The 22,789-nt window shown below is 41.3% G+C and overlaps 1 protein-coding gene across 1 annotated transcript in view; it reads right to left on the minus strand.

Moving 5' to 3' along the window:
* LOC137596736 (cGMP-dependent 3',5'-cyclic phosphodiesterase) overlaps nt 1–21,635 on the minus strand; it is a 121,040-nt gene extending 99,405 nt beyond the window's left edge. The window contains exon 1 of the mRNA XM_068317459.1: nt 21,496–21,635. Coding sequence (XP_068173560.1) covers nt 21,496–21,554 — 59 coding nt within the window. The 5' untranslated portion in view covers nt 21,555–21,635. The remainder of the gene's footprint in view (nt 1–21,495) is intronic.
* Nucleotides 21,636–22,789: the final 1,154 nt, after the last annotated feature.

Here is a 22,789-nt window from a genome sequence, read left to right on the forward strand (position 1 = left end):
ACACTCCAGTACACACTCGGACTTGACTACAGATTAATGAAGGCAGACATCTAAACACAAAACATGACGAGATTACAGTTTCATTTCAGTCTAACCTTCGCTGTACAGAGACTTCCTAATAAGGATAATTTACCATTTTCATTACTAGAGCGGTGCTTTAATAGTGACCTCTCATTGGGCATCAAATCCAAATACAGCTCATATTGATAGCTCTAAAATCCAGATCTATACGAGGATTAGTCTGTATATGTGAGTGACCTCGTCTCAGTGTAAAAGCAGATGATGAAGGAGCTGAAGACCACCATGTATTCAAATCGATACTATCTGAATTTAATAAGTCCTGATAAAAAAAAAGAGAGGCAGTGTCCATACCTCCAAGGGCCAGAAGACTCTAAATTAAACCGAGCCCTAATCTAAAATCTAATTAACAACCAAACCTATTGAAGCTATCTTTTATTAACTGTGACCAACACCAGTGTGTATTGAATCCAACTAAAACATCAGCCAAAGACGTTCATATAATTATACATGTATAATATGTTCCATGTGGTGTGAGTTACATGCTCTCCCCCTGCTGGTAACATGATGTCCATGTCATTATGACTCATGGGCTAACTCCCATCCTCATCCTCAGTGAAGACGATTTGTTCCATCAATAAATCATCCGATAAAGAGAAGAACCCAAAAACAGAGGGCGGACATCCTGGTTTCCTCTCAACACGTTTCACAGAACGGAATCAATATCAAGACAGACATGACAGAGGAACTTAGGAAAAGAGGAATCCGGGTTGAAAACTTAATTTGTCGAGTGTTTTCTTGGAATTCATTGAATAATATGAGTCAGGAAATAAGATCTAATCTCCCGTTCGTGCCACAGAGCAAAAGGTGTCCGTACAGTTGACTTCCAGTGTGTTAACTATCTTATTTAATGATTTCAGATCACCTCATTTTGACGAGACCCTGCATCTTGTTTTGGACAGGCCATATAGTGTAGGGTTCTAACAGAAATTTACAGAAGTTTACTATTCAAGGGAAACATTTCACTGGTGTTCTTCAGGATCAACCCTTGAAGTTGTGAATAACCTTGAGATAAAGCAATTTGTCAATCTGATATATAATAATAAAAATAGTATTTCTAGAAATTTGCGGAAAACTTACTCTAAGAGATAAACCAATGCTGTCAGGGTCAACAGGATTGCAAATGAAGCATCGAGTCTCCAGGAGATCTGAACACTAACAGCTGAGGGGATGTGGTGGACCGGATTAAAAAAGTCCCATAACTCCAGCTGTGTCCATAATCTCTACCGATAGTTCATCCTCCGGTGTATTTGCTGTTGTCTCAGCTCAGCCTACTGATTTGATAGCAATGGAGTGATCTATTGACTGATCAAGGAGTGATCTGCCCCGGTCTGCCATCACCTTCCAATTTTACCACCTCAGTAATTCACTTTTGTGGATTTTCCTGCGGTACAAACATCCAAGTTTAATTAGAATGTTGCGTCTAACTTTTGCGGTAATGACACTCGAGTCTAATGATGCAAATAAAGTGTTCACTTATTCAATTATCTTTCAATGTGAGGGGATTTTAATATTTAATTTTTCAAAAATATTCAATCTTAGACTAATGTGAGTAAGGTCAAAAGTGCTCCTGCTGCATATCTATGCAAGGTAATTAAGTAAAGTAAGCAAGTTTCAACCATCTGCACCAACTTTTGCGCACTTCCTCTGCACATTGCATAAACGTAGTCTTGAGTATTTTATTTTGACTCCGGTTTGAGGACAAACTCGTACACCGTGCACAAATGTTATGTCATTTTGGCAAACGGAATGTACGGTTGGGTCTCAGAAACTTAATCACCCTCTGGTGTCTCACTAAACTGAACAGCAGTCAAAGCATTAATTTCGCCGCAGGCATTTTGTCAACATATCAGCAACACTTTCTAACGTCTCCCCCGTGTAAACATAATGCTCCTCCATCATTTCCTTTCTGCAGCTCATTGTTTGAATAGCCATAATTACACACGATTACCCTTGATGATCGGGAAAACTGTCTTCAAGGCTTAATTACAGAAATATATAACTAGACAATAGTAACATCGCTCTAACACAGCTGCAACTTTGGCATCAATAATAAAATTAGACAACATTCTGAGCACGTCAACCAACAGCAAGGATATTTAGCGTCATTATGTCACGGCACGTAAAAGCATGATTGTTTGACTCCTTGTGGAATAAAAGCTACCAAGAGTAAAAAATCTCACCGGTGTCATTATTAGTTTGGGAATAAAATTAAGTCACCAATGGATTTTTTCTTCTGGATTAAACTCATGAAGTTTTGGTTTTGTCATCTCACAGAAGCCAATTTTTTCCTATAAATGTAAAAATTCTGGATCACCACATATGGAATATTACTTGGATCCAGATCCAGATTGACTATGTTTTAGATGTCACGGTGATGTCAATGAAAAATTTCTGCCCAACCATTGCTGACTTTTTCCATGAAGTTAAAAGCACAATTATTGCACAATTATTTACCGTATCCTGGATTCAGATCAGTAAAAAGAACTAAAAGGATCGTTCTTTGGCTCTTATCCATCATCTGCCGGCCACATCAAACTAATTTATGGGTCAATGCGATTACAAAGAATGCTGACAGGGTGCATCAAGACAGCATGGAGGGGAGTAAAAAAAGCCTGCCTACAACTTTCAAAAGTGTTTGATGATCCTGCTTCGGCTAGAAGGCCTTAGAGTTTCAAACCATCATACTTATTTTTTTATTTTTTTATTTGACAGCTGAGTAAAAAAAGTTCTAGAAGCTGGAATGTGTTCAGAATGTTTTTGAACTCCTGAATTCATGTTTCAGGAAATATTATTCTCATCCATCTCTCACCATTTTAGCACATACGAGTCCATCCTGCTATTTTAAAGGAAAAGTCATCTTTATAACATCCATCTATTCAATGCGTCTTTACAGAAACCAAGCAGATACTGTGCACACACACAAACACACACCACCCTTGTGATCTCGCTCAAAGCTGCAATTATGCCTTCACACATGGAATCTGACCTTAAAACAATTACATGCATGAACTGCCTGCATTCAGTATTGCACTGTTATTACTCAGCCTGTTCTCAAACAGGCTCCTGCACATGCACACACACTATCAAAACACACACAAACACATCATACAGTAAAACGCCACGCTTCTTCTCATTACGCTGAGCGGATATTCCAGAGGAAAGCAAAAGGTGTGAGTGTGTGTGTGTGTGTGTGTGTGTGTGTGTGTGTGTGTGTGTTTGAGCAAACAGCATGGCGGTGTCCGCGGCGATAACGCTTCCGGTCATCTGTTAGTTCAGTTCCTGTGTGAGGCTAGAGATAAGGGAGTGACGGCCATGTGCGCGCACACACATACACACACACACACACACACACACACGAATTTAAGGCATATGATTTACAACAGTCACAGGCATAAACACACAAACACACGTGTGTGAAATGGTCTCGTACGACACATCTCTTAGGAACACCACCCACCATTTCATGTTCACACCCCGACATTTACACACCAGTGGACGCGTGGGCCGTAACCGGACTGGAAGTGACCTCAGGGGTAAAACAGGAAATGGAAGGAAATAAACTGACTTAAAATGACCATTTCTCTCAAAACACAGAAGTCAGCTTCTCCACAATATTAATGAATGATTAAATAGCTTTATATTGGTTCATAAGTCATTGATGACCACATGTTCATTGGTGGAGTGACGACATGGCAACAAGAGTTTGGTTTTTTTACAGTGTGATTTTCTTTTGTATGTCCAATTAGAACCCATTCCAACCCTGTGTGATAATCATTTCTGACTGGCTTCATAAAAGCATAACCACCTCTAGTTTAATAAACAGGAATTTAAAAAAAAAAGAGACAATAAGCTATTCTGTCGGAAGGGAGGGGGAAGGGAGAGAATTTCATTAACCAAATGACGACAAATAAGACAGGAATACAAAAAAAAGGGAGATAATTAGAGATTATATGAAGCAAAGAAATAAAGACTTGAAGAGACGGAGGGAACAAAAGGTGAGGAGGAGCAGACAGTAGGAAAGAAAAGGAGACCGTCAGGGGAGGAAGGGAAGGAGAGAGGAGGCAGCAACCAACTTTAATAAGCACAAGCAAAATGATAAAAGGCTTTCTCATATCCACACACAATCAGTCCCTCTGTCTCCCACGGCGCATCCATAACACACACACACACACACACACACACACACACACACACACACACACACACACACACACACACACACACACACCCAAGCGCACCTGTATCAACACACACACACACAAGCTGATTATTCATGCAGATATGATGACATTTAATCCAGCACCTCTTCCAGAGCTAACATGATTTTCCATGGCAAGATAATTAAGCAACCTGTAGACTTACACACAGGTACGATTTAATGAGTCCAGTTTAGCTTTATCTTTTTAAATACTGTACTATATATTACCAATGACAAAGACAGAACCTGCCAAAGAGCAGTGTGTGTGTGTGTGTGTGTGTGTGTGTGTGTGTGTGTGTGTGTGTGTGTGTGTGTGTGTGTGTGTGTGTGTGTGTGTGTGATTAAATCTCCAGTTAAGCAGGCAATTAATGCTTCATCCTGAGACAGAGTGCAGCTACTTACTCCTCATCCCTTCCCAGTTAACTCATTGTACAGATTTATACATAATGGTATCTGAGCATTGCTGTATGTGTGTGTGTGTGTGTGTGTGTAGAAACACACGTAGGAGCCACAGAATCTGACATTAGCTCTGTGATATGGTACTGTATTTTATAGCAAAAGCAACATGTCAAAAAAATAATAAGGTCAAAGAGGGGGCTGCACCATCCAACGAATACACTAACAACATTTGATGGACGGGCTCACACACACACACACACACACACACACACACACACACACACACACACACACACACACTTTCTCCAACGTAGCAACACCAACACAATGACATTTACAGGTTAATGGTGTGCTGAAGGCCTTATGCTCCCAGTCGTTTGTCAGCATTAGCTTTCTAATAGGAGCAGTTCACAGATATACAATGGATTGGCATTTTGAACAGCCATTCATTATTAATAGCTGTCATGGATGGGGAAGAGAGTTGAGTTTAACACAAGTAAAGGACTTCCTGGTATGGATACTTAAGCCCTTCCGGATTATTCGAGGGGAAATAAACTCAATCATTACAGCTTCATGATAATTCTTTGTTTTTCAGCCATCAGGCCCACGACTTTATTGTTTTGGTTCATGCCAACTAATCTCAGACGTTTACAGCCTCAAAAGCAGCTGTTTTCAGGGAAAACAACTCTCAAAATCCACTGTGACACAGTTAACAGCAAGCTGGCGAACTTAGTGGAGCAGTTAAGAGCCAGATATTTTCCCAGGAGTAAGCAGAGACCAAAAATAGAGATGAAAGACTCAATGTTGGACTTGAATTCATCAGGTGATGAGAAAGATGCGTTCAAATTGTTACACACCTGACTCACAGCTCACAACAAAAAGACGTGTGACAGTCGTGCTTTTGTGTGCAATGGAAAATAAGAATAAGAACTGAAGAAGCCTCTTGGATGAGAGGTGAAACGTCTAAAAGAAACTTTCTTAAAGTCCAGTGGATTGATTTAAACAGTTTTAGATAACCATGACCTGGATAACTGAGAACCTACACAGATATAATGTAAAATAAGGGGAATCAAAGTGCACCATGTTAGCCATGCGGCTGTTCAGTCAGCGGGAAACGTGGAATAAAGATGATAAATGAGTCCAGGAAGCTCTGACGGGTACTGAAGAGGACAAAAGTCCTTTAAAAATAACCCCATTAATCCCTATATTTATGAAAGAAGTGAACTTTAAATTGTTTTAAAACCTACACTTCCTTTCACGCTCCCTGAACCGGTCTTTCACAATTTCAGCCCAATGACTTCTGGCGTCATAGTCATCATGGAGACATTTTCTGTTATCCAGCTGGTCAGCTTGTCAACTAATCGTGTTATTATTTAAAATCCATCCTTTTCTTATATGACATGTGACAATATGTGCCTGAATCCCTCGACTCGATGAAGATCCTCTGCAGCAGGAGGCCAGGATGGGTGTGTGACTGGTTGAGGGTGGAAACCACAGCGTGTGTCCACTCTGATGTCCTTTTGTCGGTCAATTAGGTTTCTCTCCCTCTCTCTAATGGATCTGTGTATCCTCTCTGCTGGAAGCTGACGGAAGACACACCTAGCAGCTGGCTTCAGAAGACGAACACGGACATTAGTCACCCATACACACAATGACAGGAAACAATCTGGCAGCTCACTGGGCAAACTGGTGGTTATTGGGCAGTATACTTTAATGGTCATGTTACGGGTCATCTGCCACTGCAAACACCATTTCCCATAATGCATCTATAATATAACACCAACCATGTAGAAACAATATACTCTGCTCATCAAAAGCGCTCCTTTCTGATTGGCTGCCAGGTGTCATTTGACTTGAAAAACATACTTTTGATGAACTTTATGGTTTCAGATCATTGAACGGGGAACGATAACCTGCCGGTAACCATTTAGCAGCAAAGCTTCTGTTTTGTGCTGCACCCGCTAACTGTTAAAGACAGAATTGAACATGAGTATATCAAAGTACATATAAGCCTGTAAACAACTTGGTATGTAACAATTCCTGGAAGACACAACACAGGGCAAAGAAGGAAGACACCTGAGCACATTTCATTAAGTCTAAAAATAAAACTATAATAGAAAACACTTCTAATAGCTTGTAACCTATGCTTTAATAATAATAATAATAATAATAATCCTTTACTGTCCCATAGTGGGGAAATTTGTGTGATTGTGGCAGCAGGGGAGGGGGGGTTGTACATAAATACATACACACAACTTAGGTAACAGCAGAAAGAAGGAAAAATTAAAAGGAAAAGCTAATAAAGAGATTCAGGAATACACGTCTGTTCTCTCAGTGGGGTTCCACATGTTTATGCCCTGAGCTGTGAAGATAAATGGTAAAGGGATCACATTTAAGTAGCTCTCAAAGCCTATTACAACTAGGAGTGAAATCTTTTTTCTATGATGAATCTAAAAAAAAAAAAATAATAATAGTAGTTTATGTACAAAAATTTGTGCCAACAGATTTTGCTTTATGTTTAAAGCCCAAACCAATAGACACAGCAATGCAAATCCATCTTTAGTCGTACCGCTAACATAAGTATGAGACGTATCAACTTGCGTCTAATAAACAATATATTGAACACTAGCTCCTTTATCTGATAAGAACACTATCACCGGATTCCTGCCCTATCTTTACCAAGTCATTATTCACTCATTCCCTCACATTCAGACACTGGTGGGAGATGCTGCCACGCAAGAGGCCACCTGATCATCAGGACCAGAAACCTTTAACGCGCTCACAAAAACCCACCAACCAGCACACGATCTCTAACTCTTGAGCCGCGGCCGCCCGCAGGACGGGAAATAATCCGTCCAAACAAGGTTTTAGCAAAAGGTCACCAGACAATTCCACACAAATGCACCCCAAGTTAAATGTTTGTTCATCTTTTGACCTTTGAATACACCACACAAATATTCATTATCCTACCGTCACTGTTTTTCCTCATCCAACTCCTAAACTTACTCAAAAATGTCAACTTTATGCAGATAAATAGAAGTTCAGCATGTTTGTTGTAACAACAGTGAGGATGCTATAATAAAAATATCCTCTACAGCCAGGACATACTTTAAAATCTTTATAGGTTCAAATGTGATTTGAAATAATTTACATTTTGGTATTTTAGGTATCTGTCTTTAATGACAGTAAGATTTAAAATGTCTCTCCACAGCAGACGAAAACAAAACAAACTTTCTACCCATACATCATTCTGCACAGATTCGAGTACAGTAAAAATATGAAAAACACATTGGAGAGTTTGAGAAGTCTTAAAATAGACAAGGGCAATCACAAAGAGAATATGCACATCTGTACGTGCCCAGAAAATGTCTGCAGGAACAGAAGACGCGGTAAAAAGTACATGAGATATTCCACTCTGGAGACTGGAACACTCATCTCACTTATATACAGGTGGAATTTGAGTTTTGGCACATCCCAACAACTGGGACGTGCCATACAGCAAATTTAGTAAAAAAAACAAACATTTTGTCAACACCTTTTGAGATTTATGGCATTGTGCGACAATATTCATCAATAGGTGAGATTTTTTTCTTGCACAAAGGCCATACCTTAGAGGCTAACACCTTAAATGTGAGGTTCCTGTCATCATATTTCATATTTTGTCCACCACCCATGAAAGTCCAGCCAGTGTGGCTCAATAAATAAATAACTACTGGGACCTAATAATACAGCAACACATTACAAGAAGGAGGGGGGCAGACGATGAGAGACAGCAGCTGGGGGAGTGGGATGGTGATTGAACAACATCAGCACCAGGAGTGGAAGTGGGTGAGGGCAAACGATGAAAAAGTGGGATGAGGTGGAGGAGAGAAGTAGGGAGAGAGGAAGCCTGCCTGGTCTCAGTTGTAATGTATTATGTATCAGGATGGGCAGACCAGCAGGAAAAAACATATGAGGGAGCGTGTGTGTGTGTGAGCGTGTGTGTGCGTGTGTGTGTGTGTGTGTGTGTGTGTGTTAGAAGTGCAAACAAGATGACTTTATACATAATAAAAACATACAGAAGAATGTTGCATTTGTTATTAAAGCTGGTTTTTTTATTGGAGCGTATAGCCATATAGCAACCGCTAAATATTTTAAAAAACAGCATCTGATTTAAAATTTACATCACAAACAGAAACTACGTATGATAAAAGTAAGAGCTGTGTTGAACTTAGTAACCTGAATGTTCTTTTTGAGCTACATTGACTTTCAGATCCACTCCCACACAAAATTTCATCAAAATCCAACAACTTTTTGGTCTAACAGTTGAACATTTTCCACAGATGACAGTGATAACTGACACCAGGGTAATGTAGCTCTAATCGCCACTAGAATTACATCCGATCAGCCTTAATGTCCCCATTAAAAGTGATATTTAGTGGTGAGTAAAATGGAATAATGACAAAATCATCTTTGCGTTGATTCAAGTACGAAACATGGTGTTTAAAACTCGCTCATTAGCTCAGCCTAATGGCCCACAACCATGTTCTGTTTTCATCGAGTTGCTTCCGGGAGGGAAAGTTTGGAAGGCAGAAGAATAAAAGGGCGATTCAAATAGATGTTGTTAAAGAAAAAATAAATAAATCCAATAATATTAAAATAAATGAATCCTCACTGTCACACCTAACCAAGTTACAGCTAGAAAACTTTGATGTAGTTTAAGCAATTTGGGGAAAAAAACTTTTCTAGCAAGGTTACAAGAACTGGGAAAATATCACAGATCTGCCTCATTATCCAGATCCACACTATATTGTACTGCAGAAATCCACCCAGTTGTTTTTACATAATCCTGCTAACAAACCAAGGGTGAAACGCAAACACTTCCGCCTGAGGAAACAAAGGCTGAGATTAAGAAGGGAAAAAAAAGGTGAAAGGAGAGAAGGTGTGATGCAGAAGAAAACTACTGTTAACAGGACCAGTGCAAAAAAAGCGATAAACTAACAACACCTCGACATTGTGCTTGTTTGCTTGGAAGAAATGAAAAGGATGTTGTCTTTCTCCCAATGAGGGAAACAGTCTATGTTGGATATATTCTTGTCCATGCTTATATTTCATCTTTCATTGAAGTTTTTTGAAAGCTGAACGGGTACAGCAGTACGGCCACGAATCACCATAATTCAAGCCTGACGTGACTTGTGTACCGCGATGATGCCGGAAAAAAAACGAAAAGTGTTGGATGGCCTCGCAGATCACCGTCGAGGTCGTCGATGCCTCTGCTTTTTATTTACTACTCAGGGTAAATCATCACAACCTCATCTCCCATTTTTATTGGTGGTAAAATTTTTGCTCTTCAATGACAGCTTTTGGACACGTCAATGCCAACAGTATACATAAGCTTTAAATTCAGAATGCCTTGAAAGCTGGATTTTTTTGAGTCTGCATCCTTTTTTAGGTTTCATTTCATGTTTACTCGTCCAAAAAAAGGAGATTATGAGGCCTTATTAGAACAAATATTTTGGAATTCGACTCAAGCCCAGAAGACCGGTCCTATCTAATAGGTAGGATTTTGGTTCAATCAAAAAAATAAGCAAAAATAGCCCAAACACAGCAAACACAAGGCAGAGCCGAGACTCCAAGAGGACTGGCCCCAATTGGAACTAAATCCACCTCCTCATTACCGATTTCAAATTGTTGGTGACATCAAAGTAGCCTCCCAGTCTGCTGAGTTAGGCACCAGACTAGCTTTGCCCAATGCAATCTCACTACAGAGAGAAGAGCCGACAGTGCAATGCACACAACCTCTCATTCGTAAAAAAAAAAAAAGGCAATAGCTGAGGATGAAAGAGGCAGGCAGTCAAGGAGAGAGAGAGAGAGGACAATAAACAGACTGATGGAGATGCAAAGAGAAGAAAAAGTGAGGCAATTTTAGGAGAGATCGAAAAAGACATGAGACATGAAAGCAAATGTGCCCTCTTAGACATCAATCAGCTCCAGAGGGAGGAAGCTTCTCAAAAAGACTTTAAAAAAGGTGCAGTGGGCCTCTCGATGACTTTAACTCTGCTTGCTCTCCAGAGAACACAGGAGTTCCATCTAATGAAAGATACACAAACACTCTCCACATTGACTTTCATGCAGAGGAGGCTGCTGCAGATGGAGGAATAACTAAAACTATGACACACACGTACACCTGAAGCGCCGTGTGGAGGTAAACAAACTGGAGGCAGATGCCCAGGAGACACGCAGCACCCGCAGCAGGAACACAGCAAGTTTCTTCATGTAATTCCTTTTATTGCACTCATGTTCAACTGTTGTGTGCACATGGATGTACGTCTACGATGTGTACGTGCAGACATGCATAAATGCACGCGTGTACAAACACATCTCACTGCAAGACGCCCTCCTGCCGGCAGGAAAAATTGTTCATCTTTTGCTTGAATTGACTTTAAAGACTTTAAATAAAAAAAAGTAGATAGAAAAAGATATAAGGCACAACAGGAGTCCAAATGAGAGAGGCAGGGAGGAAAAAATCGCCTCAGGGCAATTACAAAGAGAGAGTTTGTGTGTGTGTGTGTGTGTGTGTGTGTGTGTGTGTGTGTGTGTGTGTGTGTGTGTGTGTGTGTGTGTGTGTGTGTGTGTGTGTGTGTGTGTGTGTGTGTGTGTGTGTGTGTGTGTCCATACTAGAGGCCAGATGGGACAGGTGTGAGCAAAGGTGATAAACTAGGGTCACTGGTGACAGAAAATAGAAACACACCAACAGATGTATAATGAAAAAGACTTTGCCAGATAGACAGCGTCTCTCTCTCTCACACACACACACACACACGCACACACACACACACACACACACACACACACACACACACACACACAGTAAATGCACACAAGACTCTTATTCGTCTTGACAGAGAATAAACTAAGCATAAACTCCAATAAAACAAAAACTTGGGGCTGCAGAATAGTACATCAGTGTGTTTGTTTACTGGCGTCCGTCTCTGTGTGCAATCATTTAGAGGTCAGAGGAGTTTCGGAGACAGACTTTGTTGATGGGATGACTCCTAAGCAAGTAATTAGCATATCATAGAGCTGCTGCTTTAACAGCCAATCAAAGTGAGAAAATACTGTCTGAATGCAAATCAGTTCCACCCAGTCCTACAAGGCTGCCACGACACAACTTTCACACAATTATGCCACTGTGTGCAGGATTTCTTTTTTTTTTTCTTTTTTTTTTTTTAGAAAACTTGTCTGAGGGAGCGATGCAGAGCTTTTGAGGTGAAATGGAGCGTTGTGAGGCAGTGGAGATATTGATTCTTCCTGCATTCCTGCCTGAACGACCCATCAATGGTCCTGAACTTGCTTTAAGTACCAAATTTATCAGCTTTGTCACGGCAGAAAAACTTCATCCGCTGCATCAGGCAGTCCTTGGTTTTCTTGTGCGTTGTGCAGCGGATGAAAAGGTCACGAAGATGCAACAATTTCGGAAGTCAGCTTTTGTTTTAATAAAGAGACTTGCTGCTTGCTGGCACAACTTTTATATTTGTACCAAAAACGATCCTTTTAAGGAGGTGTAATAGTGTTATGTATGGCAAAGGGCATTTTGGTAAGAGGGTGCAGCGCTTCTGTTAGCCTTTAGAAAGACCAGCAGAATGTGTGTGTGTGCCTACATGTGCAGTACGTGTGTACAATTTCTTCTTTAGCACACATTCAGCGTGTGGCCCAGGGCAGAATATGTTCCCAGTGCAAACAAGCATGGGTCAAGGGCAACCTTTGTGTGTTTGTCTGGGAGCAGTGCATGCTCTCTGCACCAACGGCTTTACTTGCATGTGTGCAAAAATGTGACAATAGGTGAAACAAATCAATGCATTCAACATTTTTACATTAATAATTCAATTTAATGCACTATAGATGTAGCAATCACAAAAATTGCATCCTAAAGTGGCCGGTGAGTGTAATTCCAAAAGTTTTACAGTGTGGAAAATGCACAATATCTCATGTTAACTCAACACAAAACAATCCTATTGTTGACAGGAGGAGCCTGCCATCTATTTTCACTATCAGATTCTTTGACAACAGCAGTAAATGTCTCTCTCTTTTATGACTCCTGTATTTAAATGAATGCATCCAGCTTATGCAACGGCTCAATTAAGTTGATCTGTCGTTCTCTGGGGTGCATTTAAAAAAGTCTCTGCTACAGTCCTGTCAAACGACTGCAGTCGAGAGCCCTTCATTGTGGTGTACATAGCAGCTTCAGCGTTTACACAATGTCCCATCCAGTGTTTTTAAAAGCACCCATTTTCTCTGAGAGGACATATTTGGCCTCCCGCTCCTGCCGACTGTCTGCAGCTTAACATCCAGCACCTCCACCGAAAATCCTTCCACCGCGGCATCCTGAGATAGATCGATGTTTAGCTGCATTCGTTTTGCTTCGAGGGGTCAATTCTAATACCCCTTTTAACTTTCTTGCTTCATCTAAGTCATAAAGTTTAAGGGAAAATCCCAGGACATGACATTCTATCTTGAGGGGAGTTAAATTTAAAGCATTTGGCTGCTCTGACTTGAACTCCATCCAGAGCATTCGTGGATGCCTCTCTGCTAAAATTCAACTAAGTGCTGAAAGCAGGAGGATGGAGCCTCACCTCCTCAGTCAAATCACCGAAACAAGATATTTCTTCCAACATTAAACAGAATTCACAATGAAACCCTGATTATTTGAATGTTTAGATTATTAGAAAGATGAAATCCAAAAAGCAGCCAAGATTCACTTTGTTGGTTAACAGACCAGTTTCACATTTTTCCTTTGTGTTCCAGTACTGACAAAACAATACGTCACAAAGCACCCTGGGAAATGATAACAGCCATTTTAAACAATTATCTGACATTTTGAGAAAAAAAACAAACTCATTTTGAAGTATTTCTCATCAATTTGTAACTGTTGGATATTACATCAACCTTTTGTAGTCCATATCAAAAAGGATAGTTTTACTAGTCTGAGTTTACTTCTAATTAGACACAACAGTGAGAGGAAGACTCGACGAGAGAGAGCACAACATCATTAAGTTATAAATACGGCAGAAACAACGACTCACTGATGTTTGCCAGCCTTGCATCAACTGCTTTGTGTTCTTTCACACTCAATCCAAACGGAAAAGCAGCACAGAGCAGTAATCCCACTCATTCTCTGTTGGAGCAGCAGCGAGAGGAGCAATCCATCCCAAAATGACAACTAGCTCTCACCTGCAGCGCCGCTCATCCATCCAGAACCCTTTTAATACAAGTTAACGTGGATGAGGATTTGAACAGTTTATGACATCACAGGCGGAATCATGCATCTACTGAATCATCTAAAAATAAACACCGCACACAGCCCGGCCTATTGCAGATTACACATGAATAAAAGACCATATATAAGACTGATGTAACTCCCCTTTATGATGGTAACCTATGACATCATTAGTTTTCCAGGAAACCTGGACTACAGTTAGATGAAACATCTGCCCTTCATCTCTCAAGCCTCTTCCTCTCTCTGCCACACCTGTTCCTCTTCATCTATGAAGGGTAGAATTTCAAAGATGGAGAAGTGGAAACACGGGACTGAGGTGGGAAAATTGAAAAAAAAAAAAAAGCACACATGGATAAAAAGAGACAATGACACAAGTCAGATATTTAACAAGTAAAACAGTTCAACACATAAACAGTCATATTTACACAATTGCAACACATTCCTGTGTAAATGGACAATAGTTTCTCCTCCGTTTAATCAGCCTTATCATCAGCATGTTTCCAGTTGGCATAAAAATATATTGTGAATGGAATTTACATATAAATATGTCAAAATACTGTAGAGAAAATACGATTGTAGCCTGCAGACAGAAACGCAATTGGGTTTTTTGTGAAACCTATTATGGTTTGCAGTATGAGGTGACTTATGTAGGTCTCTACCATCATGTGTCTGTTAATGTATGTACATTTGCAACTTTCCGAGTGCCCATATGCGGTTCAACGGGTCGTTCCATTCACTACAAGTGACACAAAATCCCCGAACGCTCCAAATGCAACACTTAGAGCCCGTCAGTGGATTTATTTCTGTGCCAGTCAATCAATGGAGCTAATCAATAAGCAAAGGCCCTGCAGTCAGGGCAGGAGTCAAAGCATCAGAGCACATTGTGTTACTCTGCTGTACAGCACCAACACGAAAACGCAACAACACAATAACAGTCGCAGCAATAGTTAATGAAACAATAACAACACGGCGCACGCTGAATCGCATCTGCAGCTGTTCGACATCAGCGTCTGCATATTTCAAACCAAATGCACGATGAATATAAAATTTTTAAAAGCATGATAACACCCACCAGAGCAAATAAAGTGACAACACACGCTGCAAACAATGGCAAAATAAAATCCTTTCAGCTTAAATGGGTCATGGGATTCACCGTCCACAATAACATTTGTCCCTTTATCTGCTCACAAGCACGCCGATGAAAGGCAGGGATGTGGAGGCGAATGTTTTCTCCTCACTGCAATGAGTCCATCCTCTGTCAAACTTCACACATCAACAGAACTAACCGTAATAATTAATCGTGCCTTTTTAACATTATGAATTTTTTATTCTATTTTTTTTTGTTTCCATGGAAATGAGACATTTTTTGAGTTAATTCTAAAGGCAGCTGATATTGTTCCATGAACTATACATTCTAGCCTCACCTAAGTAGAGGTGCTATTTTAAATTTAAACTAAATCCATTTGTGTGCTTTTCAGTGGAAACATTTTCTCTCAAGTGATTCCAGAGGGCATTTTTGTCTGCAGCATCTTTTAAATACATTATTCTGGCATCAAACATTACACACAAATTAAATACAAGTGCGTAAGAAATATAAATCTAAAAGGTCAATCTGAAGGTCGGTCACCTTCTCAAATGCACATTTCCACAAGAATGTCCACTCTTCTAGACTCACCAAAAGAAAGGACGATGTGTTGTTGTGTCATTTTGTGATACATTTGTTTGTACAATATTTTGCGTGGATCTCCAGATGACTTAAACTGAAGCAATGTTGTGAAACTAGTCAATGCATTAGTGTCACATCAGAGCACAGACTTCCCAACAAGCGCTACAGCCAGATGTCAATACTAATTTGCTGGATGGTGTTTCTTTGGCAGTTTATTCAAGGTTGTTTACTCCTCCGGCTAAACACACACACTCACACACAAGTAATTTACACAAAACTATTGCCAAAAAATTAGTAGCAGGCACAAAAGTTCCTGTTATCTAATTAAAATGAGTCTCCGTGTCCCAAACACAGCTGTCCCACCTCCTCCCACCTTAATCTCATGCACACACTCACACACAAACGTAGCGGCCGTCCATTGAATTACTGACCACAATACACTTGTACGAGCACGTACACACACACCAACACATTTCTACATACACACGTCTGCACGCACACGCGGGAAACACAAGAAACACCTGTCTGTGGCAACAGTCCATAGAGATAAGACGGCTGACAGGAGCTGCTGGAGCTACAGCAAAGAACCATGGGAGCTGTCAGGTTCATTTCAGTGTGACACCTCCAGGCTCTCTCACACACACTTGGGGTGGCATCGCAATGACTAATTAATTCTCTTGTGCTGAATTCACACCCTTGTATTCGGTACTTAATCTAAATCTTCCTGTTATAGTAAAACTGATGTCTTAATGTCAGACACAAAAAATGTAAAACCTTGAAAGTCAATCTAAATACAACTCAGCATTCCAACATTAAAATAACACTTAATAATAAGGTGTGTGAAACACTTAGAGAATGTGTCCAGCTAGTCGGGTTTTCTATTCTTGTATAGATGCCAAAATAGAAATGAATAGCGTGCATTTAATAGAATAAACGTGTTTCAAATTTGTGACAAAAATTATGCAAAGTTGTTAAATTTCACATAAATGCAAACATGATTATACGCAACTTATTTTTTCATGTGAAAATCAGTAGAATGCAGCACACTTGAGGTTCTTTAGAAGTAAATAAATTTGTCTCTTTGGTTCCTCCTGCTCCAGTGAGAACAGAGGCCATTATTCTTATTTCAATGGAGCAAACAGTCCATCACTTGAAGTCAATGACTGAATGTCTGAAGTCAACATGCTTTCATGGGTGAAAAGTTCATCTCTATTCTACTGGAACTGTGTCAAATATAATACGGTTGTGCAAAGTCAGCATTGCTCCATTGTGTTATGTATATATTTGGTGCTGAATACGAGCTGGAAAAGAGCGCATTTCCCTTTGCAAGCAGAGGTCCTTGCACACGTTTTAAATTCTCCGCTGCAGTGTGGTTTGCTGTCGTCTGCTGGGAGAGCCTCATCGGAGGCGGCAACACGAACAGACTGATGAACTCCTCAAGGAGGCCGGTTGTGTAATTGTCAGACAGCCACGCCTCCTCCTGGTGAAGAGGATGACATTGAACAAACTGCTGTCCGTTATGGATGATCCTGACCACGCTCCCCGCCGCCAACTGGGCAGGAGGCAGGTCTCTAGCAGACTGATCAAGCTCCACTGGTGAAACACAACCAGTACAGGAAGTGTTTCCTGTCAAAGATCTGCCTGCACATCTCAATGGTCTGATGGAGAACTCTTTTTTTCAGTTTTCTATCCATCTGCAAAACATAATTTGTGTTCCACTTCCTGGTTCGTATTCTCTCTCTCCACTCTCAGGGGTTCTTCCTTTGCCCAGTGATGCAACTCCCTCCACTACATTTGATGGGAATTAGGAGAGTAGATTTGACATAATCCTGCTGACAAATGAACCGACAAAGTGGAATAAACCTAACTACTCCCTTGGCCAGGGTAACGATGTTGGGCTCTAGTTGGATGTAATGTGCGTGAAGATGATCTGGTAAAAGACAATTACATCTGAAATCTGGCAAACTTTTAAAAACAAAAACGTGGATTTGTTCATTATCACTCAGAGTAGTTTCTCCACGCAAGATCTCTTCCTATTATCTCTCCATCTCAGGTTTATTAGTGCTGTGCATCTGTAAAACAGGCAATCACTGGTTGATTAGAAGGATTCACAGACAACCGACCTTTAACTACAACTTATTAAAGTTCATTTCCACCCTATTAGTGATAGGAGCAGTTATATTACATCCTATTACACCGATTCCACTGTTTAACATTATTTAAATAGCTTGTTGGCATCATTTAATTAATGCATCTACCTCCTTCCCCCCGGCTCAGTAAAACACACATTAGCAAAACACAATCCTTGTTTTGCCGTTTATTGGGTGCATTAAGTTAAATAATTTTTATTTAGTAATTACCACTCATTTAAATTGCCGTCTTTATTTCCCTCGACTATTTCTAGACTTTTCTATCATGACTTCCAGCACAGCAACACATCCAAAAAACCATTTTAACGCTCCATGTATGTTTATGATTATAGATTGGGGGAAATCTACTTTCTATGACAATTTTTAAATTAAATGCACATCCTGCAGGTGTTCTGTTTGCTCCTGACCAAACGTGTTACCACTGCATGCCACAGATCCAAAAGCAGACCGATTTGTGCATCTGGATGTCAACCCTTGAACCATTGGACGATTGTTCGGAGTGTAAACCGCCTGTCGCTTGATGTCTTGTAGGACTGGTTCCAACACCCTGAAACCAGGATTAAAACATTGGGGAAACAAAGGGAGGAATAAATGAATGAAAATATATCAGCTACTCCAAATGTAGGACAAGTGCAATTTGTTGCATACGCTTGGCCCTAGGTCTGAAGCGACTAAAATACATTTTACTATACTATGTCTGTATGTAATATGCATGAAGCCAATGGATGTTAATGCCTTGCTGTTCCATGTTATTGACGTATGCTTGAAATTAAGAGGTGTGTGTAACCCAGAATGACGTGTGGGGGTGTCCTACCCACAGCGCCACAAGTGGAATGCTCATCACTTTAAATTCACGATGATTAATTGACAGCAGCTTCGCGCCGTTCATAATTACAGTATATTATGAAAAATAAATGCAGGTTAAAGTGGGTCGAGTAATTTTGTAATTGTAGTTTGTCATTTCTTTTACCTTAAAGTTTGAAATACATTCCAATATACAAAAGTGTTCTATAGCAGATTGCAGCGTGACACTGACAGTAATACAGCGTTAGGATCTCAGTTTAAAGTTACATCATAATGATATCACCATTCTAGTCAGAGATAAAAATTTGATGATAATTATGGTATGCAGTTTTAACATTACATTTGAGATGTGAGCTTGTCTGTAGCTTAATACAGCTGGAGTCACAAATCAGCTGCAGCATCCTTGTAAACAGTGGGAAAATCACATATATTCACCCAGGAAGAGAATGATCCGAGAGAAACTTTGATATTTTAACTTTCAAACTCCAAATGGAGATAAATTAGTGGATTAAACCCATTTCACCAAATGGTTTGCTGGAACACGCCCTTTCTGTAGAAACAAACACATGCAAAAGCATGCAAACACTTCAGGGGTTTCTGTCTGCTTTCTCTTTGTTTTCACTTCCCCCTCATGCCTCTCTGTCTCTTTTCTCTCTCTGTCTTCTCCCTGAATATTTTAGTATTGATGAGCCCATTACTGATGATAACACAGTGCAATGTCAGCATCCTTTCTCTAACATGTACGCGCACACACACGCTCCTCGGAGTCGGGTTACAGCTCTGCTGCTGCTGTTGTGTGAGTGTGTGCATGTTCAGCATGAGGCTGGCGGATCTGACCTGCTGGCATCAATCCAGTAAATTGCAATAGTTTTCAGGCTGTAAGACACTCACATGTATGCCTGCTGGATCCCAAATACACACATCCAGAAACAGATTACATGGGTAATGTATGCTGGCTGCTAAAATGATCCAAGGTGACAACACGAACATGTCCTCCAAGAAGTGAACAGGGACCCTAACCGAGATAGAAAGTGATTCCAATACAAACTGGAGTGGCAGTCAGTAGAGCGTGTACCTCCACCACGGCTCAACGGTCCCCTTTAATTCAATCAAGTCTTATACACAATCAAACTCAAGGCCCCGTAACCATATTGTAAAGGTGACTGGGTGAAGAACAGCCAACCAAAACTCTAAAGCCTTATTTGGATGGATACCAACTCCTATGAACCATGAACGTAAAGCTGAAGAGCTTGGTCAATACTTCTGATGAGAAATTATCAGCTCTTAAAGTTACTTTTGAGGAATCCAACACTAACTACAGAAAGCTGGTGGATGTTCAGCCAGTATTTCATTTGATCCACAAAGTTCATTCTCAAGAAAGACTCAATACATGAAATCTGCTCTTGTGAAATGCATTTCATCACACTTCATCACCTGGAACACAGGGAAGCAGGTGAAATGAGCTACCAAAACTAATTGTATATCAGATCACTGACGTCTACCTGGCAGGTTCATTATTTCTATGCATCTATGCAGCTCTGGGTATTTTCTCCTAGACTGACCAACAAATGCCCACCGTAAGAGGCTTAAGTCTTCTCTGACAAGCACTGGTGAGGTGAATAAAAGCCATTATTCTTCAGTGAGTTCGCTTATTGAATTTAAGCCAATAAAAAAGTATGGCATGAAGAGAGTCAAATACACTAGACAAGGATTTTGTTTTCAATTTTGAGACAAAAAGAGGTTGAAAGTCGATATGAGGACGATGTCTAATATTTTATCTAATGGCATCACAATGTTATTATGCACAATTGAAGCCATTCAACTATGGGAGTATGGGAGGGAACTAACAAGATTAAAAGAAAATAAGTATTGACATCAATACATGCCCCTAGGGAAGCGCTCGCTGCGTGCGCACCGATTTATCAAGCGTGCGTTTTGATATCAATCACTTGATCAGCGGCAGATGCGTCACTTAATTTGACAGCAGGCACTGTTTGCTTGCATTGCAAACTTTAATTTCAACATAAAAGTAAGCTGATTCATTATCAGGGGGTGGTTCTACTTCATTAACCAACACTTATTTAAAGAAAGAGCGAAAGGTTTATTTTTATCCATACAGGTGTCGCTAGGAGCGCTGATCGACACCAACAGCGTGAACAGCATCACGTCTAATAGTCTTTAACAATTGCCAGTGTAATTAACAACTCAGACATTCCCAACACACAGTTAACACACGATAAAGACGCAACGCAGCGCAGGGCTGCTTCATTGCATTTAAACCATTAAAGTGACAATGATCGCGTCAGTCTCCTGAGCGGAGCGCATTCTGCGCAAAATAAACACTAAAAACAGCCTCGGGGTCAAAAATTCCCTTCCATCTCTAAGTACAGCCGTGATTTAATCCCTGTTATGATAGGTTTATATAGTTTCAAATTTATGAAGCCTTTTAAATAGGCGGTTTATTCTAGCCAGCCCCCTTTTAAAAAGTATTTTGCATATCGTCAAGAGGAGAAATGAATCGGTGGAAGCTATCAGAGCAAATTCATCAGTCCCGTGAGAGAGATTAAAAGAGAGGGAATGGCCCATCAGGTGATATTATGATACCCAAAATGATACGGTGGCAGAATAAGGTCACTCAGCTCTCTGTGGAGAAGACAACACGCAGCAAAAAAGACATTTTAATGACATGACAGCGCGATGCAGGTGAGCTGGGGGGCTTTTGCGCACCTGTTCATACGAACAGCTGCCCGCACCGGTCACATGGGGTCTCCGCGGTCCCTGAGGGGGGGATGACACCCAGCAGGTCACACAACACCAACTGCGCGTGTGTTGTTGTTTTTTTTGCTCTATTCTGGGCGCCATGTGACTCTGGAGCCACTTAGATAATGTATAAGGAACATAAAGATAAAAACAACAATCCACCGATATGAGAAACACTTACATCTCGGAGGACGGCGGCTGGCTACGGCAGAGGAGCGCATGTCCACACGCTTGTCCCATAGCGCATCCTGCCTCTCGCCTCCCCGGTTAAGCCGAACAGCTGCAGTCGGGATGACCTGGCCGGAGAAGCGAGGGGAGCCGTACGCGCGATGGAAGCTCGATGGATGTGTAGACAGACGGATGTTTGGCTGTGCGTGTGCGTGTGTGCGTGTGTGTGTGTGTGTGTGTGTGTGTGCGCGCTTCTCTCGCGTTCTCCCTCTCCTCGCCTCTCTACGGTCTGCTCTGCGCTGCCGTCTCCTCTAGAGCTCTGACAGTGCGCGGCGATTGGTCGGGACCCTGTAACCGATACTGGAGCTGCGGTGAGAGAGGCTGTAATGTTCCGAGTAGAGAGAGAGAGAGAGGGAGGGAGGAGGAGGAGGAGGTGGGGGCTCAACCGGTATTTCCACGGTCAGCGGCACGTGGACACCGGACCGGTCAAAGAGCCGTCACTCACACCGGAGCTGAGGCGCGTCGCCTGCAGACTTCCTCGGGTCGTGCGCGCTCCTCCTGGCGCTCTAGCTGATTCAAGCGTGGAAATGAAAGTTGTGTTGCCGTGAAATGTTCACACCTCAGCGGATAGTAGTGATACAACTCCCCACCTCCACCACGCACGCTACTGTTTCAATCCTGATGTGGGGCATGACTTGAACGTCTATTCTCTCCTTCCTCAGACAGTTTAGAATTTAGATCCGAGCTGACGCAGGGGGGGGGGGGTAGGTATAAACCCCACGCAGCAATCTACTCAGGTCTGTCTATCACGGGACAATGGTCTCAAGGTCCAACACAGGTCCACTACCATATATGGGGCTTCCCAGTACGCACGGGAAAGCAGGGAGCGCGATACGCGAGCATTTGACTTGTTTGTTGACATTCAGTGCCTTTAAATATCCTACAAGTGGCCTCAGATGTCAAATGTTTTACATTCAGAGAGCGACTGGGCAACTTGTTCACACGACACTTGGAGAAAGTCAGGGCTGCGTGGGATGAAATCCCACAGAGAAACCGAACCTCCGTCCGCGCCTCACCTTCACAAGTGTTTTTAATTATAAGGCTTAATTAAACCGCCTCTCCAGACTGCGCGCACCACCCGGGCTGCAGGTGATGGACGTGTCTGACGCCCCACCAGCAGCACGTGTTGCGTCTGTTCATCATCACCTCTATCAATAAAGTTAATGAGTTTGGTGACCCGAGGAAATCCAAACCCCAACCTAAAGAGAGGATTAATCATCCATAACTGCAAACACCTGCGTGAATCT

The sequence above is a fragment of the Antennarius striatus genome, chromosome 6 (genome assembly GCF_040054535.1).
Source record: "Antennarius striatus isolate MH-2024 chromosome 6, ASM4005453v1, whole genome shotgun sequence".
Taxonomy (NCBI): Eukaryota; Metazoa; Chordata; class Actinopteri; order Lophiiformes; family Antennariidae; genus Antennarius; species Antennarius striatus.